Source organism: Heterobasidion irregulare (genome assembly GCF_000320585.1).
Source record: "Heterobasidion irregulare TC 32-1 unplaced genomic scaffold scaffold_03, whole genome shotgun sequence".
In the NCBI taxonomy this organism is placed as follows: Eukaryota; Fungi; Basidiomycota; class Agaricomycetes; order Russulales; family Bondarzewiaceae; genus Heterobasidion; species Heterobasidion irregulare.
The window spans coordinates 473,767-491,296 of record NW_009258199.1 but is presented as its reverse complement, the minus strand read 5'-3'; the positions used below and the strand labels follow the sequence as shown (position 1 = coordinate 491,296).

At 60.0% G+C, this 17,530-nt stretch overlaps 7 protein-coding genes across 7 annotated transcripts; 4 read left to right on the top strand and 3 right to left on the bottom strand.

The window, feature by feature from the left end:
• HETIRDRAFT_415481 (uncharacterized protein) lies at nt 1-2,046 on the top strand (the record flags this gene model as incomplete). Its single annotated transcript, XM_009545188.1, has 3 exons — nt 1-486; nt 535-823; nt 881-2,046. The coding sequence occupies 3 exons, from the start codon at nt 1-3 to the stop codon at nt 2,044-2,046; spliced, it is 1,941 nt and encodes a 646-aa protein (XP_009543483.1).
• Nucleotides 2,047-2,841: 795 nt separating this feature from the next.
• HETIRDRAFT_116318 (uncharacterized protein) lies at nt 2,842-3,837 on the top strand (the record flags this gene model as incomplete). Its single annotated transcript, XM_009545187.1, has 6 exons — nt 2,842-2,876; nt 3,021-3,131; nt 3,208-3,310; nt 3,367-3,467; nt 3,516-3,663; nt 3,778-3,837. The coding sequence occupies 6 exons, from the start codon at nt 2,842-2,844 to the stop codon at nt 3,835-3,837; spliced, it is 558 nt and encodes a 185-aa protein (XP_009543482.1).
• Nucleotides 3,838-3,938: 101 nt separating this feature from the next.
• Nucleotides 3,939-7,633, top strand: HETIRDRAFT_457831 (uncharacterized protein; the record flags this gene model as incomplete). Its single annotated transcript, XM_009545186.1, has 8 exons — nt 3,939-4,266; nt 4,797-5,262; nt 5,341-5,400; nt 5,456-5,623; nt 5,777-5,841; nt 6,500-6,774; nt 6,836-6,949; nt 7,002-7,633. The coding sequence occupies exons 2-8, from the start codon at nt 5,125-5,127 to the stop codon at nt 7,631-7,633; spliced, it is 1,452 nt and encodes a 483-aa protein (XP_009543481.1). The 5' UTR covers nt 3,939-4,266; nt 4,797-5,124.
• A 923-nt stretch (nt 7,634-8,556) lies between these two features.
• Nucleotides 8,557-10,671, bottom strand: HETIRDRAFT_432829 (uncharacterized protein; the record flags this gene model as incomplete). The annotated part of the gene is made up of 4 exons (XM_009545185.1): nt 8,557-9,008; nt 9,082-9,634; nt 9,711-9,791; nt 9,861-10,671. 4 exons carry the CDS (start codon nt 10,669-10,671, stop codon nt 8,960-8,962), a joined length of 1,494 nt encoding a protein of 497 aa, XP_009543480.1. The 3' UTR covers nt 8,557-8,959.
• Nucleotides 10,672-11,714: 1,043 nt separating this feature from the next.
• On the bottom strand, nt 11,715-12,236 carry HETIRDRAFT_243473 (uncharacterized protein; the record flags this gene model as incomplete). The annotated part of the gene is made up of 2 exons (XM_009545184.1): nt 11,715-12,101; nt 12,156-12,236. Coding segments are annotated over 2 exons (468 nt in total), but the record flags the coding sequence as incomplete, so codon positions are not given.
• A 359-nt stretch (nt 12,237-12,595) lies between these two features.
• On the top strand, nt 12,596-13,493 carry HETIRDRAFT_415476 (uncharacterized protein; the record flags this gene model as incomplete). Its single annotated transcript, XM_009545183.1, has 6 exons — nt 12,596-12,611; nt 12,670-12,689; nt 12,757-12,834; nt 12,936-13,151; nt 13,211-13,405; nt 13,434-13,493. The coding sequence occupies 6 exons, from the start codon at nt 12,596-12,598 to the stop codon at nt 13,491-13,493; spliced, it is 585 nt and encodes a 194-aa protein (XP_009543478.1).
• An 864-nt stretch (nt 13,494-14,357) lies between these two features.
• Nucleotides 14,358-16,944, bottom strand: HETIRDRAFT_449376 (uncharacterized protein; the record flags this gene model as incomplete). Its single annotated transcript, XM_009546293.1, has 5 exons — nt 14,358-14,524; nt 14,593-16,399; nt 16,462-16,605; nt 16,675-16,728; nt 16,801-16,944. The coding sequence occupies 5 exons, from the start codon at nt 16,942-16,944 to the stop codon at nt 14,358-14,360; spliced, it is 2,316 nt and encodes a 771-aa protein (XP_009544588.1).
• Nucleotides 16,945-17,530: the final 586 nt, after the last annotated feature.

Sequence of the window (17,530 nt, the reverse complement as noted above, 5' to 3'; positions counted from 1 at the left end):
ATGACACTTGCCTGCTTCAGCACGACACCCTTCTCCTCGAACCCGATCCGGACCAAGTCTGATCTCGCAGCCTTCCTGATTGGTCTGCTCGACCCGCTCGCGGCGCACACCTCGCCAGGAGGTGCGCGGGTGCAACTTGGGCATACGGGGACGCACTACGACGAGGCCGCCGCGCAGCTCGAGGGGTTTTCGAGGCCGATCTGGGGCCTCGCGGCCCTCCTTGGCGGTGGGGGCGAGTATGCTGGCGCGGAGCGCTGGCTGAAGGGATTCGCGAGCGGGACGGATCCAGACCACGAAGAGTTCTGGGGGGATATGAGAAGCAAGGATCAGAGGATGGTGGAGTGCTCCGCGATCGGGTTCGCGATTGCCGTGGCGAAAGAGAAACTGTGGGATCCGCTGAGCTCCGGGGCGAAGGAAAACTTTGGGAAGTGGTTAGGTGGGATGAACGACAAGGAGATGCCGAACACGAATTGGTTGTGGTTCAGGGTGAGTGTCATGCGGCAGGGTTTGATCGTGTGCTGATTTGGTTGGTAGGTCTTCGCAAACTTGGGGCTGTCGAAAGCCGGCTCGTCGTATTTCAACGCGGAGAGGATGAAGGCCGATTTAGACCATCTGGACACGTTTTATATCGGCGATGGCTGGTCGCGTGATGGGCCTGAAGGAGTGGTTCAGCTGGACTATTATTCCTCTTCCTTTGCAATCCAGTTCGCGCAGTTGGCGTACTCAAAGCTCGCCCAAGACAGCGACCCCAAACGATGCGAAGAGTATAGGGACAGGGCACGTAAATTCGCGCAAGATTTTGTTCACTATTTTGATGAAGAAGGCGGGTTGCATGATCCACCGTCAATCGAATGAGCGGGAACTAACTTGGCATCCACAGGACGAGCAATACCGTTCGGACGTAGTATGACCTATCGCTTCGCCATGTCCTCTTTCTGGGGCGCCCTCGCGTTCGCCGATGTCGAACTCCCCGCTCCGCTGACCTGGGGCGTTATCAAGGGCATACAGCTGCGAAACATCCGTTACTGGGCAAGACAACCGGGCGCCTACTACCCTGATGGCACGCTCACCATCGGCTTCTGCTACCCCAATCATAACATGACCGAAAACTACAACTCCCCCGGATCTCCATACTGGTGCTGCAAATCCTTCGTGACGCTCGCCCTGCCTGAAACGCATCCATTCTGGGCTGCGGAAGAAGAGCCATATCCGAGCGCACTGTTAGGGTCGACGAAAGTGCTCAGCCATCCGTTGCATATCGCGACGAGCATGGGCGGGCACACCTACGTCCTCTCGTCGGGGCAGCAGTGCTCGTACGCGGTGAAGCAGAGCGCGGCGAAGTACGGCAAGTTCGCGTACTCGTCCGCGTTCGGGTACAGCGTCCCCGTGGGGAATCTCACGCTCGAGGAGCTCGGCGCGGACAACGCGCTCGCGCTGAGCGACGACGACGGCGAGACGTGGAAGTGCCGGCGCGAGACGCGCGAGGCGAGGTTCGAAGGCGCCGGCGGGCAGGTGTGGCTGCGCTCGATGTGGTACCCTTGGAAGGACGTGGAGGTGGAGACGTGGCTCGTCCCGCCGCAGGATGCGAGCCCGAACTGGCACCTGCGCGTGCACCGCGTCCGGAGCAAGCGCGCGCTGCGCTCGGCGGAGGGCGGCTGGGCGATCTATGGGCAGAGGGAAGACGGCCGGGCGCTGGAGCCTGTTGAAGGGGAGGCTTTTGGGACGGCGGAGAGCGGGGCACAAGCGAGAGCGGCGTCTCGAGCGGGCGTCGTGGGCATCGCTGCGCTGGATGCGGAGTCCGCGAAGCGGGAAGGCAAGGCGCTGAGGACCGACGCAAACACGAATCTCATGGTACCGAGGGCTGTTATGCCGACGTTGATGGGGCAGCATGAGCCGACGGACGATGGGAAGGACGTGTGGCTTCTCACTGCCGTGTTTGGCGTACCGAGCAAGGGCGAGTCGCAAGGCGCGACGGCCGGATGGCAAGAAGGATGGATGAGACGCCCGGTTGCACCGCCAGAGATCGCTGAGCTCATGAAGGCGTAGAGACTCGTCAGCTACATGGAATCTTTTCCATCAATCTCTACTATTTATTTTCACGGAAAGCTAATGTCGCACTTAAAAACTGTTCTTAAGGACTGTAGCACCATCGTATTTTGATATGTAGCTCGGTACACGTTGTCAAAGTGGTCGACTTGTTACGATTGTGATCCACAGCCTCTGGCCTCAAGAGTAAAACAGACAGCGTTCGACATTCAATGCACACAGATTCGTTTGGTTAGATACTAGGCTCAACGCACGAAGACAAGGACTTCGTGGCGTCTTCGTCGATGGACCGGACGTTGAAATTTGCAAACTTTGGACATCAAAGGAAGATGGCGTTGACCTAGCGTTTGCAACAGGACTAGTGCGGCGATCTCATCATCTTCCTTGTGATCCCAGACCTAGGTCGTTGTACATCGAGCCCAGCGATGACACCCGCCATAGCTAGCTGAGACGTATGCTGCTTTGTGCCACAGCCTAAATATCCAAATCGAGACGTGCTAGTCACTTGAACTAGTTTCGAAAATTCTGTTTGGCAGCGCATCAGCGTTCATGGAGGAGTCGGAAAGTCTTCACACGGTTGCGCCCATGACCAAGAGGGGAGAACATAGTGCAAGCGAAAAAAAAGGCAGGGCCTTCGTCGTTGTCATCGAAGGTGGCAACCTGGCTGGGAACTGTTAGGAACGATCACGATAGAATCAGGGCGCAGAATAGGAGCGGGGACGTCGCTTGGTAGATTATCCATATATGTCCATTCGTTGTAATGGTAAGATGCATTAATCGGTTTGGAGGCGATCAATGACCGGTGACTCGGGGCAGAAGGTTGAACTGCTGTAAGATAACTGCGGGACAGGGAAACACGAAGAAACGCGAGATGGTGGTTGAAAACTGATTGGAAAACAAACGAACGGATGCTGTAACTCGTCCTCAGCGTCACATGTGAAAAAGCCCGAGGCGTCGCTACCGAATTACTCAAGGGCTGGAGAGTGGCCTACATGGTGCCAGCGCGAGCGGATCGGAGACAAGATGAAGACTGATACGTCTGGCAAAGAAAGAATTCTTCAGAGAGGGTACGGCTCGGTTGAACGGTGTGTGGTCCTTGCGATGGCATATCGATCTCAATTCCTGATATCATGTTCCCTGGCTGACACTTCCCTCGGCAAGCGATCTAGCTATCGTATCGAGAGAAATCCACGGGTCGAAGGAATTATGGAGACGACTAGTGTCCACACCATCGAGAGGATATCTGGTGATGGCATGGACTGATGTGGGCTCCGGCTCCCGCGACAGCGTCAGAATCACGACATAGAAGCTGTTTGAAAGAACTGTGGTGAAGGGCCTAGGAGGGACATGAAGCCAGCGGTGCAAGGCGTTATCGTTGGAATTGAGAGGCCGCCTGAAAAAGAGAAGGGGGAGGCGGCGAGGTCAGTAGAGAGCTTGTTTGCTGGTGGCACTTTGTTTTGACGGTGAAGGTGTTGGATTGCCATCGCGAATTTCGGCCGCAGTCTGAGGAGGTATCAGGCGAGCACTAAATTCTTCGTCTTGTTGCTCTCGTCCATGGAGAATGAGGAAAACGGAGAGAGGGCAGCGCGAGAGGGGGGGGACTTCGGAGCCTCAAAAGTAAATTGGGGGACCGTGGCCGCGGAGACCTTCCGTCCAGCGTGACGGGGAACGGCCCGCCCGCTTCCACCACGTTTCCATCTGCGTCCACAATCTCCTCGTCCGCTTCAGTAGACTTTGCCGTTCATTGACGTCGCCGACAAAGCCACAGTCACCGCGCATTATCCTGGATAATGATTCGGCCCCGATGCGCACTTGATGAGCAATTGACGGGCATTGGGCAGTTTCCGATATCTAACGGATAAATTCTCCTGATTTTCGGCCTCTAGCTTCATATTTTCAGTCTCTTCGTCTGCACCACTCGCGCTTCCATCTGTTTCATTTTCATCGACGAGAGACTTGACGAGGAGTGTGGCTCGCTGTGCGCATCTGGACGGCGACCTGACACATTTGTCTGTCGTTCAGGTAAATCATCGTGACATCCGAAAATTCTTGGCGCATTTTGCAGCTTTCTACTTGCTTGATGACGGTTCCATACGATGTTCGTCACTCACTTGGTCCGACAGCGCTTCGTCAGGATCGACGACGAGCGCGCTCAATGAATCCCGCTCAAGGGCTGGACTTGAATGTTTGTGAAATCCCTCGTCAAGTGTAGCATATACGGTGAGTTTGTTTCGTCTTCAAAGCTCTGTGCATTGGCGTCTTGCTCGAGAGCAGTGGATCGCGCGAAGGGCTGGTTCTTCGTTGTTCACATCAGACCGAGTGCATGTCACAATGTCACGTCGTGAACGTGACATGACAATATGCATGTGGTCCGGCCTGCCTCGCGTTTATCGACGCATGGTCGGGAAAGCAAAGGCAGACGGTGAACGTCCACAGCACGAAGACTGTGGAATGATGGAGAATTTTAAGGACTAGGGGAGGGCTGAGTTTTGGCATGAGGAGCCTCCAAGGGCAGGGTTCAGCATCATTATGAGCTTCCCCCCAATTCAGAATGCATCCCTCTCGCACTGACCCAACGAAGCTGGCTCGAGAGAGGCAGCTGTTTGGTCAGTGCGAAGGAAAAGCAGTCTTCTGCGCAGGGATCAGGCTCCCGATGATTGAGCAGGGCGGGGATATACCCGTCAAATTACATTTTGCTCTCGACCATCCAGTAATGATGTCGAACACGCTAACGGAAGCTTCGACTGTAGAAATGGAGAGCTCCAGACCGCATGCTCTGCAAGTCCGTACGTCAGCTTGCAGTTCACTCTCCCCAGAGACATTCGAGTCCTGCTCGTAAGCGGCCAGGTCGCGTCATGATGAGGTCCACGGGCAAGGACAGTATGTACGTCGATGAGGATATGCACACAGGGAGGCATCGCAGGCGCCTTTGGGCCATGGTGGCGGACACAGTGGCCTTGTTTACGACTTCTTGGCTCCAATTACGAGTTCACCGCTCCTTCATAAATAGAGGCCCCCCCTTGCCGGCATGCGCTACCCCTCGACCGACCTTCCACCACCTCCTCCCCACAAGCAACAATGGCGGAAACGCGTGGAGTATCGTCCGATGAGCCGTCTTCGACTGAGGGAGACGACGAGTACGATGTTTATCTCTTCTGGCCGTCGCTCCGACGCACGGAGTCTGCGTTCGCGGTGAATGAGCACAGCATCTACGGGGTGCGTCATCAACTCTATATCTATGCGTATGCGATGTAAAGTGCGCAGAGAGGTATCTAACAACGCGTTGTTTACCAGCCTGTGGCCCCGTCCTTTGGCTATGACGACTACTTTGACGGACTGTCTTACCTGCCTCCAGTATGTTTACGGCCAGCGGCATCTCGAACGTTGAAGTACTGACATTAAACATCAGTCACCGCTCTCGTTCGCGGGCCCCTCCGACTTTCGCTTCCCCAATGTCGCAGACAATGGCCAACTCGACGCCCAGCCCCAGCCCCAGCCCCAGCCCCAGTCTGAGTCTCAATCCAAGTCGCAGCCCGCGACTGGGTACAGCAAGCTCTTCAAAATGGGCCTGTTCTCGGTAAGCATCCGCTCGTTTAGTTTCTATACCATCACTCTCTCCCCTTCGCCGTCTCTTCTGCTTGCATGTCGCGTTGCATTCTCCGGCGACCGAATGCCATGAATCAAGTATCGCACGCTGACGTTGACTATTTTTGTTCACGGTTGTGTGTAGCGGGTTAGCTATCGCGTCGATCGCGTCTGGGATAAAGTCCGCGTGATCCTTCAAAAGGCCAAATTGTAAGGCCGGCCACGACGCGACATCTACGCATGGAACATGCAGTCATGAGTCTATAACTCAGAGTTCACCACCACGAATTGCTGGCTTTTCGTGTTGAATTTTGGGGTTGGAGAAAGAACGATTGTACATATATCATTTTGGCGCCCATACTGATAAATATCAACACGTCAGCCTCACCTTTATGCTTCCATCGATCCTCGTCGTTCATCAATGTTCATCCGACCCTCATTGCTCCAGAGTGCACGCGCGCAAAGTCTTATTGACAGTATCTCAGCGTAAATCGGTGCGTCGCGTCATGGGAAGCCGATGGACTTACAGTTGAAAGCAAATCAATTTGTAGCTAACTTTCTTCGGACGTTTTTGCCTTGCGATTTTCCCATTACGGCCGGCGTGGGTCCACTTTGTAGCCGCTGAGGAGTCTGCGACCGGTAGAGGACGAAGCGCCGTGCCTGTATGGAAGACCCTGAACAGGTATAAATGGTCCAGCGACGTCGCTACAGCGCTTCAGTACTTCAGTGACCATGGCCTCTCATTCTCAACAAAACAAGGGAGCAGAAGTGACCCTGTCAGTTTCCGAACGACTCACAATGGTTCTCAGTGTCCTCTATTTTCGTGAGTTGGTTTTCCCTGGCAGTTGATTATTGAGCCTCAATTCAGGTTTGCAGCGTTTGCGATCATACCCAAGGTGTTCAGCAAGGCCAACAAGGGGCGCACGTGGGCGAGAACTTTAAGTGATTCTGTGATGCGTACAATTGTAGGCGCAGGATGGAATATACGACAGATGGTGTCTGTCTGGGGCAGCACGAGCTTGCTATACGAGAAGTGGGCACGGCAAGCGAAGTTGGAAGTGCTCTCGGATGAGATCGGCGAGGGAGCGAAGCTCCATTGGGTCGGTCCCCGGAAATTTGGACGTGTGTTTCTATATTTCCATGGTGAGTGCTCAAGCGCTCGTACGTCAGTCTGCATAGACACGGCAACCTGACGCACACGTAGGGGGTGGGTTCAGCTTACCCCTTAACCCGCCGGAACACTTGAACTTCCTTCACAAGGTCCAAAAGGACCTCCAGACATCGGTAGGAGATGTCGGCGTCATCGCCTTTGAATACTGTTCGTTTTCGTCTTCACGCCCTCCTCCGGGTCTCATCCTTCGATGTTACAGCGTTGACTCCTGGCTCTCCGTTCCCGACACAGCTGCGCCAGGCCAATGCTGCAATCGCCTATCTACTCTCCAAGGGTGCGAATCCTGCGAATATCATCCTTGGGGGGGATTCTGCAGGCGGAAATTTAGCCTTGCAATTTGCGTCCCACATTTTACACCCTCTTCCGAACATCCCTGCGCCATGCACATCGGGTCCGTTGGGCGGGGCGCTTCTCATCTCGCCCTGGGTCACCTTTGCCGACTCATCGGCATCGTTCGCCGAGAACGACAAGCTCGACACCACGAGCCGGGCAATCCTCAATTTCCTCGCGGAGCTCGTTCGCCCAGGAGTCACACCGGAGACCCGCGCGTACTTCGAGCCCATCGCGGCCGACGAGTCGTGGTGGGCGGGCTTGGACGAGGTGCTCCCTCGGATTCTCAGCACCGCCGGAGGCGTCGAGTGCTTGCGCGACTCGATCTTGGCGTTTGGAGAGACGCTGAAGAAGCACGTCAAGGACACGACTGTGGTGCTTGAGAAAAACGGTGTGCACGAAGATGTCTTGAGAGATTTTGGGGTAGGGCAGGGCGAGAAGAGCGAGGCTTACAAGCTGGATATTGAATGGCTTCGTGACGCGTTCAGGGGCCGGCGCTGAAGATCATGGTTTGCCAGCTTGCTTTGCTTTGCTTTGCTTTTTTACTCGGAGCAAACGTATGAATTCGGGTTTTCCTCGCGATTTGAGTGTAGGTACTCGATCCGGATACCGTAACGCCGTACTCAGCATCTGGCCCTCGTACACTCGTGACCGCCAGCAGATCGCTCTGCGTGATGCTGATTTTGGAAGCAGCGGCGTGGTTCTCGTAACGGGACCAGGAGAGACCCACCGCGTCGATTCGTCATCGGCTATACAACGCTCTACTGACGAGACTATGGTGGTGCGAATCACCGATCAACCCTTGCCCTCCACAATGTGGTGGGAGCCTGAGTACTGATGAGTCCATCAACACGCGAGCGGTTGTAACTCAGCTGCTAACCGTATTTTTTCCCCGCGTCCTCGTCTGCCCATCTCCCCTAAACCAGTTCCGTCATCTGCGTGTCTATGCCCGCCGGCGGCAGCTCGCTCTCTCAGCGACACACCAACCGCCCGTCCACACTCATTCATGACCGCCACAAACATCGTCTGCATCTCGACCGACCCCGTGACGTTCCTTACACGAAGCCATCGACGAACTACTCGAGAGTCGAGGGCGGCATGTCACCAAGTCCCCTTCGAGGGCGCCCTTTTACTTGAAAGAACCTCGCGGTTGGCGCTATAGTCGTCGTAGGGCTAGTGTGGGTCGCGACTCCGACTGCGAAGAGACGGTCGGCGTGGCGAGGATAGCATCTTCTTACCATTGTTGAACGGGGTAGACACCGTGAATCACATACTGTACTCGTATCTCCCGTACGTTGGGTTGGAGATGGAGATGCCACGATCGAGGTTCACTCCACACTGCGTCTCGAGAACGGCCGACGTCGTGACGTTTTGCAATTCAAACGTCATTTCAGTATTTCTTCGCCTGCTCTCGCTTGAGCGCTATCACTGCACTATCCCTGTTACTGGCCATGTACGATAAACGCAAATCACATCTTCCACTCTTCACCCACAGCCATGAACCATGATCAAATGCCCACGCCCACACGGGCACTAGAGACCAGCGACCCACCCACCCAAACAAGCCGCACAAAAATTAAGTGGGCGTTGGGGAAGTACTGTAACACGTGACCTCAATCCGGAACAACTTGCAACAATGCGAGGTTGGTTGATGACGATGCATGTCGCTCAGAGCCATGCCGGTCGCGATGATCCCCCGCCCGCTGTCCCCCCTCCCAACCCTCAAAGGCTCCCGATCGTCGCCTCGCGATCGCGGCGTCGTTCGCGTGACTGCTACTGCGCAAAGAACAGCCGCCGCCCTACGCTCTACAAACGACAACGCCCGTGCTACGACAAGAACCCGCGCAGCGCGCCGCCCACGTTCTGCACATCAAGCCTGCAAGATAATAATAATAAAAAAGGCCCCTCCGTCAGCGCCCCACGGCCGCCCGAAACGAACCGAGACTCACAAGAACGTGTCGTGCCCCCACACGCCGCCGAGCTCGTAGTAGCTCACGCGCTCGTTCCCCGCCATGCGCAGCGCGTCCGCGACCTCGCGCTGCTGCTCCACGGGGAACAAAATGTCGCTCTGCACGCCGAGCACCAGCACCGGCGTGTGCGCCAGCGGGCGCAGGCCCGCGGCGAGGTCCGGGAGGTACGCGGGCGGGTTCGACGGCGGCGGGTGCGACTTGGAGTGCGACGTCCTGTGCGGCAGCGATGCGATGGCGGCGGACTTTGACGGCGGCGCGGGCGTGATTTTGAGCGCCTCGAGCGCGGGGCGCGTGAGGTCGAAGAGGTCCATCGCCTTGGAGATGTAGATGAGCGAGTTGGCGTCGTACTTGAGGCAGAACTGCTCGCCCTGGTGGTCGAGGTACGTCTCGATGAGGAAGTCGGGGCAGAGCGCCGGCGTGCGCGGGAGCGACGGGTCTGCGGTGAGCTCTACCTCTGGTCGCTGCGGTTTGAGCTGCCGCCCGAAGCGGATGTCCCATTCGGGCCCGGAGCGGTACGTGATGGTCGCGATTTCTATGTTCAGCGAGGTGCAGTGTCAGCAATGGGGGGAGCTTGAATATAAAAAGAGAGAGAGAGAGGAAAGGCTTACGACGCGCGAGCTTCAGGCCGGTGTGTGGCGGCAGCCGATCGTAATAGAAGCCGTTGTTCCAATTCGGATCCGCCATGAGGACTGCAGGACGGGCGTCAGCTGGGGAAGGGGGGGCGGGGGGGGCGAACGCCGCAGGTAGGGGCTACAGACCGCTCCGTTGCGCGTAGCGCATCGCTACGCTGCCGGGGCTGCTCCTCGCCGTGCCGCTGATGCTGACGACCTTGCCCACGCGCTCGGGGAACAGCCAACCCGCGGCGAGGCTCTGCATCGCGCCCATCGAAGAGCCGACGCTCGCGTAGAGCTTGTCCACGCCGAGGTGGTCGAGGAGGCAGAACTGGGCGCGCACCATGTCGAAGATGGACACGACGGGGAAGCGCGTTGCGTAGGGGTCCCCGGTGGCGGGGTCGACCGAGGACGGGCCCGTGGTGCCGTAGCACCCGCCCAGGACGTTCGTGCAGACGACGAAGAACTGGTTGGTGTCGATGGCGCGGCCGGGGCCGATGAATTTTTCCCACCAGCCTTCGGCGGGGTTCGCGGGGGTGGAGGCGGCGTGGGAGGAGGCGGAGAGGCCGGTGTGGAGGAGGAGGACGTTGTCGCGGCTGGGAGAGAGGGTGCCCCATGTTTCGTATGCGACGGTGAACTCTGGCAGGGGAGCGGCGTATGTGAGGGGCATGGGGGCGCGATGGTGGTATGTTTTGTACGACTGGGGCGCGGGGCGGGCATAGGGCGGTTCGGGGCCAGAGGAGGAGGGGTCGGAGGAGGTGGAGGCGAGGGAGGAGAGGATGCGGGACTGGCGTGCGGCGTGCTGCTCGACGCAGGGAAAAACGGGGCGTTCTGGGGAGCGAGAAGGTGTGGAAAACGAAGAGGAGGGGCGCGTCGTCTGCACTCGTGGGGACCGCGAAGCCGATCGGGCGAGGCGAGACGCGAGACCAGCAGGCTTGAGAGGGATCCTGGACGTCATGGTCGCTTCGAGGAGAACACCAGGCGCAGACGTATATATTCGGTGCTGCTTAAATTAGACCGGCCGCGAGGACTGGCCGCAGACCGTAATGATTGTGGGTTCTGGGCGTTGACGGGATTGCGAAGCGAGGATGTCGAGTTGCAGAGGGGTGGCGGTGTGCATGCGGTGCTGGAGCGGTGCTCTTTGTACGACGGCCGACGAGACGACATTGTGCGCCGCAGACTGCTGACTGACCCGGGCGCGGTCCATGGCGCAATAGCGCAATATGTCGGAACCATGGCGCATCCCCGCACGTGATCCGGCAGGGAACGCGTCAGTGGCGGCCGTCGCGTCAGTCAGCACAGCGGGCGAGGAAGGGCGTCGCAGCGTCGCAGCGTCGCAGAATGGAGTCAGGTCCTGCAGACACCGAGCCAGAGCGCCGTGCTTTACATAACAGACAGCCCGGTGTATTGTGTGCGGCTGTGCGGCGGATCTGCTGCCTGTCATCCAGTTGCTCACTTGTTCACTACATCGTTCCGTCGACTAGCTATATATAGCACTATTCACACTGCCTCCACTGCGTGCTCTTCAATTAGTCGAGTATATGCGCCCCACCCGCGCTCTACCTCCGCCGGCTCAGCGACGGCGGCGGGGCCCCCAGGCTCGACGGAAGCGCCGCCTTGCGCGCCGGCGGCGGCGGGCTCAGCTGGAAATCGGGCGTCAGCCGCGCGCGCACCGCGCCGTCCGGGCGGTCGTACGATGCCGAGCGCGACGGTGAGCGCGGGAGGTTGTTGAGCGTCGGCGTCGGCGACGCGGGCGACCGAATGGGCGACGACGCCCGCCGCGTTGGGGTGTGCGGCGCGATGAGGCCCTCCGAGGCGCGGCGGTGGGCTCGTGGCCGGAGGCGCGGGAGGTAGTCGAGCGGGAGCGCGTCGATGAGGGAGCGCAGGAGCGGCGTGCGCGTCGGCGGCGTCGGCTGGCCGGACGTGGTCGGCGAGCTCAGGACGTCTGTCTCGGCGCGGGGCGGTCAGTGGGGCATCATGAACCTCGCAAGCAGAGCGCGGCTTGCCTGAGGCGGTCGGCAGCGCGTTGTCGTTCGCGCTCAGGCTCAGGAAGAGGAACAGGGGCGCGAGCCAGACGCATACACCGAAGAAGGTGGCCATGTCCCCGAAGCTCGGGATGCCGGCGGGCGCGGGCTTCGGCCCGCGGTAGGCCCTGCTCGCGCGCAGCCGCGTGTCGTTCGTGAGCTGCGCAAAGTGGAAGAACCAGATGAAGTGGTCGACGATGACGAGCGCGCAGGACGCGACGAAGGACGGGGAGGTGAGCGAGATGAGCGGCCACGTGCGCGAGAAGTTCTGCAGGTAGACGACGTGGCAGAGGACGGAGAAGAGCACTTTGGGAAGCGGGAGCGAGTCCGTCCAGTAGAGGAGGACGTGCAGGGCGATGATGGCCTTGCGGAAGACGGTCATGTTGGGACACGATGTTGTGGGGCGGGAGACGCTCACGTATATCCCCCTCGTGCCAATCAGCTTTGCGCTTCTCGAATGCTCCTCGATGACCTCTGAGAGCCACAAGAGCCCGCTGGCTGCACGACACGTCAGTCGGGGGCGACGGAGGCACACGAGACGCTCTCACCAAGAGACAGCGTGATGAAAATGAAAGCTACGACAGCCGCCGCATAGCTGAGGTTTCATGGAGGTAAGGATACTGCATAAAGAGGTTGTCTGCACACGGACCTGAGGAGATGCAAGAGGGCCATGGCGTGCTGGACAAGGTGGTGACCACGGTAGCGCTCATCGTAGCCGACGACGAGCGGCAAAGCGCGTCACTTAATTAACGGGATCACGTGGCAGGTAGACCCTCCGCTCTCCACGTGGCCGCCCTCCGCCATCGCCACTTTCCGCTGCGCCCTCGACGAACCCGACACCCTCCATCCTCTGCCCCGATGAGCAACCTAGAAAGTGAGTCCCCACGCACGCGCGCGTGCACAATGCAGGCTTGCGCGCTGACCGGCACCAGAGACCCTCTTCCAGCTCAAAGTAACCTCCCACCGGGTCTGAGCGTGCCGCGATACGAGCATTGACTGCGCCCCCCCCTTCCTGACAGTTCACAGCGAAGACGCTGAATCGCCAGGCGAGGAAAGCGCAGAAGGACGAGAACGCGGAGAAATCCCGCCTCAAAAAGGCACGCCCTCTCCCCCCCGTCTCCCGTCTCCCGTCTCTCGTCTCTCCCTGTTTCGCGTGCTCGCGCTCTGTCTCTCGCACGCGCGCTGACCGTGCGCGCAGGCGCTCCAGCAGGGCAACAACGACGGCGCGCGGATATACGCCTCGAACGCGATCCGGAAGAAGAGCGAGTCGCTGAACCTCCTGCGCCTCGCGAGCCGCATCGACGCGGTCGCGAGCCGCGTGGAGACCGCCGTCACGATGCGCCAGGTGACGGGCAACATGACCAGCGTCGTGAAGGGCATGGACAAGGCAATGGAGAGCATGAACCTCGAGCGCGTGCGTCCCCCCTCCCTCCCGCCTATTCACCCGCCTAACGCCGCCCGCCCGCCCGCCAGATCTCCCTCGTCATGGACAAGTTCGAGAGCCAGTTCTCAGACCTCGACGTGCAGACCTCCTACATGGAGGACGCGATGGGCGCCACGACCGCCGTCTCGACGCCGCAGGACCAGGTGGACGCGCTCCTGCGGCAGACCGCCGAGGAGGCGAACATCGAGCTCCAGCACGATCTCGCCTCCAAGGACCTCGCGCGCGTGCCCGACCTCGCGCCCGGGCGACAAGGTGCGCGAGGAGGACGTGAACCTCGCCGATCGCCTGCGCGCGCTGCGCCCGGCGACGTAGCGCCCTGCGCCCTGCGCGGGGGGGCATAAGCGCCGACGACTCGGCGGGCGTCGCGGCGTCGCCCGCGGACGGTTTCTGTAGCACCCGGATGCACCTCTGTAAATGTAGCGTGTACTGTACCATCTCCCTCGCTTTCGTTTTTTGAATTGTCGAGCTGCGACCCTAGCCGCGCCGCGCGATTTCATATCCAGCCCCATCTCGGGCAATGCTCCAACTGGATCGTCACAGACGCGGATCTACGGCGTGGATCGGGGAAGGATTGGGATTGTGCGACCGGCAACGGTGCACTGCGATCTACCTACTCGTAATACCATGGAGAATAAATGCCTCCGTATGCGTACAAACTAGGGTATGCGACAGTTATACGTGAAAAGGCAAGGAGCGTCGTATCGAGGTGGTGCGAAAAAAATATCATGGTAAATCATGGTATGGACAAAACGTATGCAGGTTAGTGAAGGTGGCGTTGCGACAATAAAGACGACATGTGTATGGTAAGAGGTAGCCCGGGAATGCGAATCGTGGTGGGGATCAGTAAGTAAGTACGTGGGTCAGAAACAAAGCAAAGCAAGAAAAAAAAATGGAGCACGTTTCCGCATCGTGAGAACCCAACAAAAAAGAATGAGAGAGAGAGAGAGAGAGATGAGGCGGAGAGAGCAGTAATTATAGAAGGACATGTGTGGGATCCAAAAATCGACAGCGAGAGGATTGGAATAATGATGCAAAAAAATGAATAACTTGAGGCGCGGAGATGCTGGAAACAGGCATGATGATGTGGCGGACGCGGGATGCTATGCAAAAAGAAGGAGAACAGAAGACTGGGTGGCATGGGGGGAGAAGCGGACGAAACACGCTCGAAGAAGAGCATCAAAACTCGTTCTCCCTGACGATCCGCAGGAGGTCGTCGAGAAGCTCGCGCTTCTCCCACTCCAGGAGGTGAGAAGAAGAGGAAGCATCCAACAGCCTCTTGACGCGCACTAGGAGCCCGGTGGGACCCTCGAGAGGGATCAAGTCCGCGTCGTACCGTCGCACGTCTGTAAGCAGGCGTCAGCATGGCGGCCCACGAGCAAGGATAAATGAGAGGCGTCCGCCGTGCGCTCACATTTTTTGAAAGCCTCGAACCCAGTCTCCCCGAGCACGACTCTAAACCTCCCCGTCGTCTCCTTATCCTTCTTCCCTCTCCGAGACTCGGGGGAGCGCGCGGGCCTCTCCCTCTCCCGCGTCCAGTCGCGCGCACGCTCCCTCCCATGCTCTCCATCGTGCCCCCGCCTCGCCTCCTCCGACGCCCGCACCCTCACCCTGTGCACCTCCATCTCCCTTGCCCGCTGCAGATCGCTCTCCTTGATCTTCTCGCCGCCCCTCTCGCCGCCCGGCCACTCCCTCACGCGTATCTTCGACGGCGCCCACGCAAGCCCGAGCCCGAGCTCAATCGACCGCCGCTCCCACCGCCCCTCCACCGCCTTGCTCTCCTTCCTGCGCTCCCTCTCCTTCTCCCCCTTCGACTTGAGCACCATCGCCCGCCCCTCGCTCACCGGCGACCCGCGCCCGCTCACCGCAGACTCGAACTCAAACGGCGGATGCATCCCCGCCTGGACCCACCCCGCCCGCGCGCGCCGGCCCCACGACCCGTTCCCGACGCCGCCGCCGGTGTGGTTCGACGCCTGCGTCGTGCCCGTCGCCGCCGTCGACTGCGAATTGCCAGACGCCCCCGTCGAGTGCGGCACGAGCGGCGACTGCGGCGGATGCGTCCGCGCCGAGTACCCGTGCGACGTCGAGTACCCGTGCACCGTCGTCTGCGCGTGGGCCTTGCCTGCATGCCCACGCCCCGACGACGCCGGCGCCCCCGCGCGCGCGTGCGCGTGGACGTGATGGTGTGCCTGCGCAGAGGGCGCGACGGGCGGGCGCCGAGCGCGCACGGCGCCGCCGTGGCTGACGCTGCGCTGCATCGCCATGGGCACCGGCGCGCCCGTGCCCGTGCCCGTGCCCGTGCCCGTGCGCGCGCCCGCGGGGCGCTCAAATTCGAAGCTCCCGTGCGCGCGGGGCGGCGGGTTCGTCTCGTCGCGCGAGCGGGTGCGCGCGCGGAGGATGGGGACGCTGACGACGGGCCTGTCGCGCGCGCGCTCCTTCGACTTGACGCCGAACATGCGCAGCAGCGGCGAGCAGCGGCCCTCGCTGTCGTTGTCGGGGGGCGGCGCGCGCGGGGCGGTGGGCGTGGTGGGGACGGACATGGCGTGGGGCGGGAGGCGCCGCGGCTGGGGGGCGAAGAGGGCGGTTTGCGCGGAGGAGCTGTGTGCCGTGTCGTCGGGCAGGCGTGCGGGCGCTGTGCGGGGGTCAGCATGAGGTGGCGGAGCCGGCGGCGGAGGGAGAGGGGGCGCGGAGGACGCACCAGAGAAAAGTCGGGGGGTGAACCACTGTTCGAGCTTTGTCTTCTCCTTGGCGCGATCGGAGACCTGCCGACCGCGTCGTGGGCTCTGGGGTGGAGAGGTCAAGTCGTACTGGTTGGGGGTGGGTGGGCGCGAGCGGCCGCGAAATGAAATGCCGAAGAGAGTGGGCGGTTTCTTCTTCTGGGGTGGAGGGACGGGGGGCGGAGGCATGCGAGGGTCGTATTGAGCTGTTGGGTGGGGGAGCTCGGCTATCGGAGGAGGCCTGATCCGCGGGGTCTGCGCACGGACGGCGGATTGGATGATCGTTCTGTCGGTGGCGCTGGTGTTGGCTGAGAGAGGGCGCGAGGGCGAGCGGGTGGCGGGTCGCGAGGCACTGGGGGCAGGGTTCGAGGAAGAGCTCTGCTGCGGGTGCGGTGGGTGCCGAGATGGGGACGCATCGTTGGAGACAGCGCGGCCTGGCGCGCTTTTGGAGCGAGAACGCGAGCGGGAGCGGGAAGAAGAAGAACGAGAAAGGAACTCATAGATCTCCAAGAAGGAAGGGACGTCAGCTGGCGGCGAGGTGCGGAGGTGGCCCGCACGGCACGCACCTTTGTTTTTGCGCTTTGCCGTTCTGGTTTCGACATGTCTGAGCGATCCAACGTGACGCCGATGTCGAGGTCGAGGTGGTCTACACCGGTTGCTTGGACGCTTTCATAGCCTGGGGAGACGAGAGGCGCAGCGCGGGGGGAGTCCTGCGGGGCACGCACATACGGTCGGACATGGACGAGGAGGAGATGCAGAGGGAGAGTTGGGAGACGCACCTGGGATGTCGAGTGGGCAGAGGATGTGCTCTGCGATCGCACCAGTTGGCCAAACTGAAAAGCGCACCGCCAACACGTGTTAGGCACGAGAGAAAGATGATGAACGCAGGTATGTATACTACACACGTCCTCTCGTATTCTATATCTAGCTCCACCCTCAAGCGCGCTCAGCGTCACCCGGCGCTCGGCCTTGGATGTTACGGACCGCTCGGCGAGCGACGTGTCGGCGGTGGAGGACGGCGTCAGCGACGATTGCGATGTGGTGGACATGCGAGGCGTTCTGCAGGGCCAACGACGAAACAACGAGCTGATGTTGATGTTGATCAAGCACACTCTCGCCCACGGCCCGCGACATTCAGCCTCCAACACGTGGACCCTCACACTCGGCCACGCCTCTCAAATCGATCCCATATGTCTGTTCGCCCAACGCACATAGCGCGGCCGTCGCACAGTCGTCGCACCTGGCGGGGAAGCATGCTGCTACCGCTAGGCACCCCGCGTACCGAATTTCCCACTTGTCTCACGACCATTGGCTGCTGTGCTCCCGTATGTATTTCGTTATCCATGACCCGCAACACGCACAGACCGTGAACCTATGTATGCTGCCTACATGCTCCTCTCTCGCCAGCAAAACACAAGCAGGATATGCAACATCATCCTGCTCTGGCGCTTGTCGTCGCTTTGAGTTCGTCGTTCGAATGTCTGTCCGCCTCCCACCGTCACTACCCTTGCAGAAAATCGTGCGACGTCATAGCCTTGGCTCCATGGCCACGAGCGTGCGGTTGTGCCAGGCAATACCACAAGTTCCCTTGTTGCACATGAACCTGTCCAGCGATAGACAGACTGTACACTCATC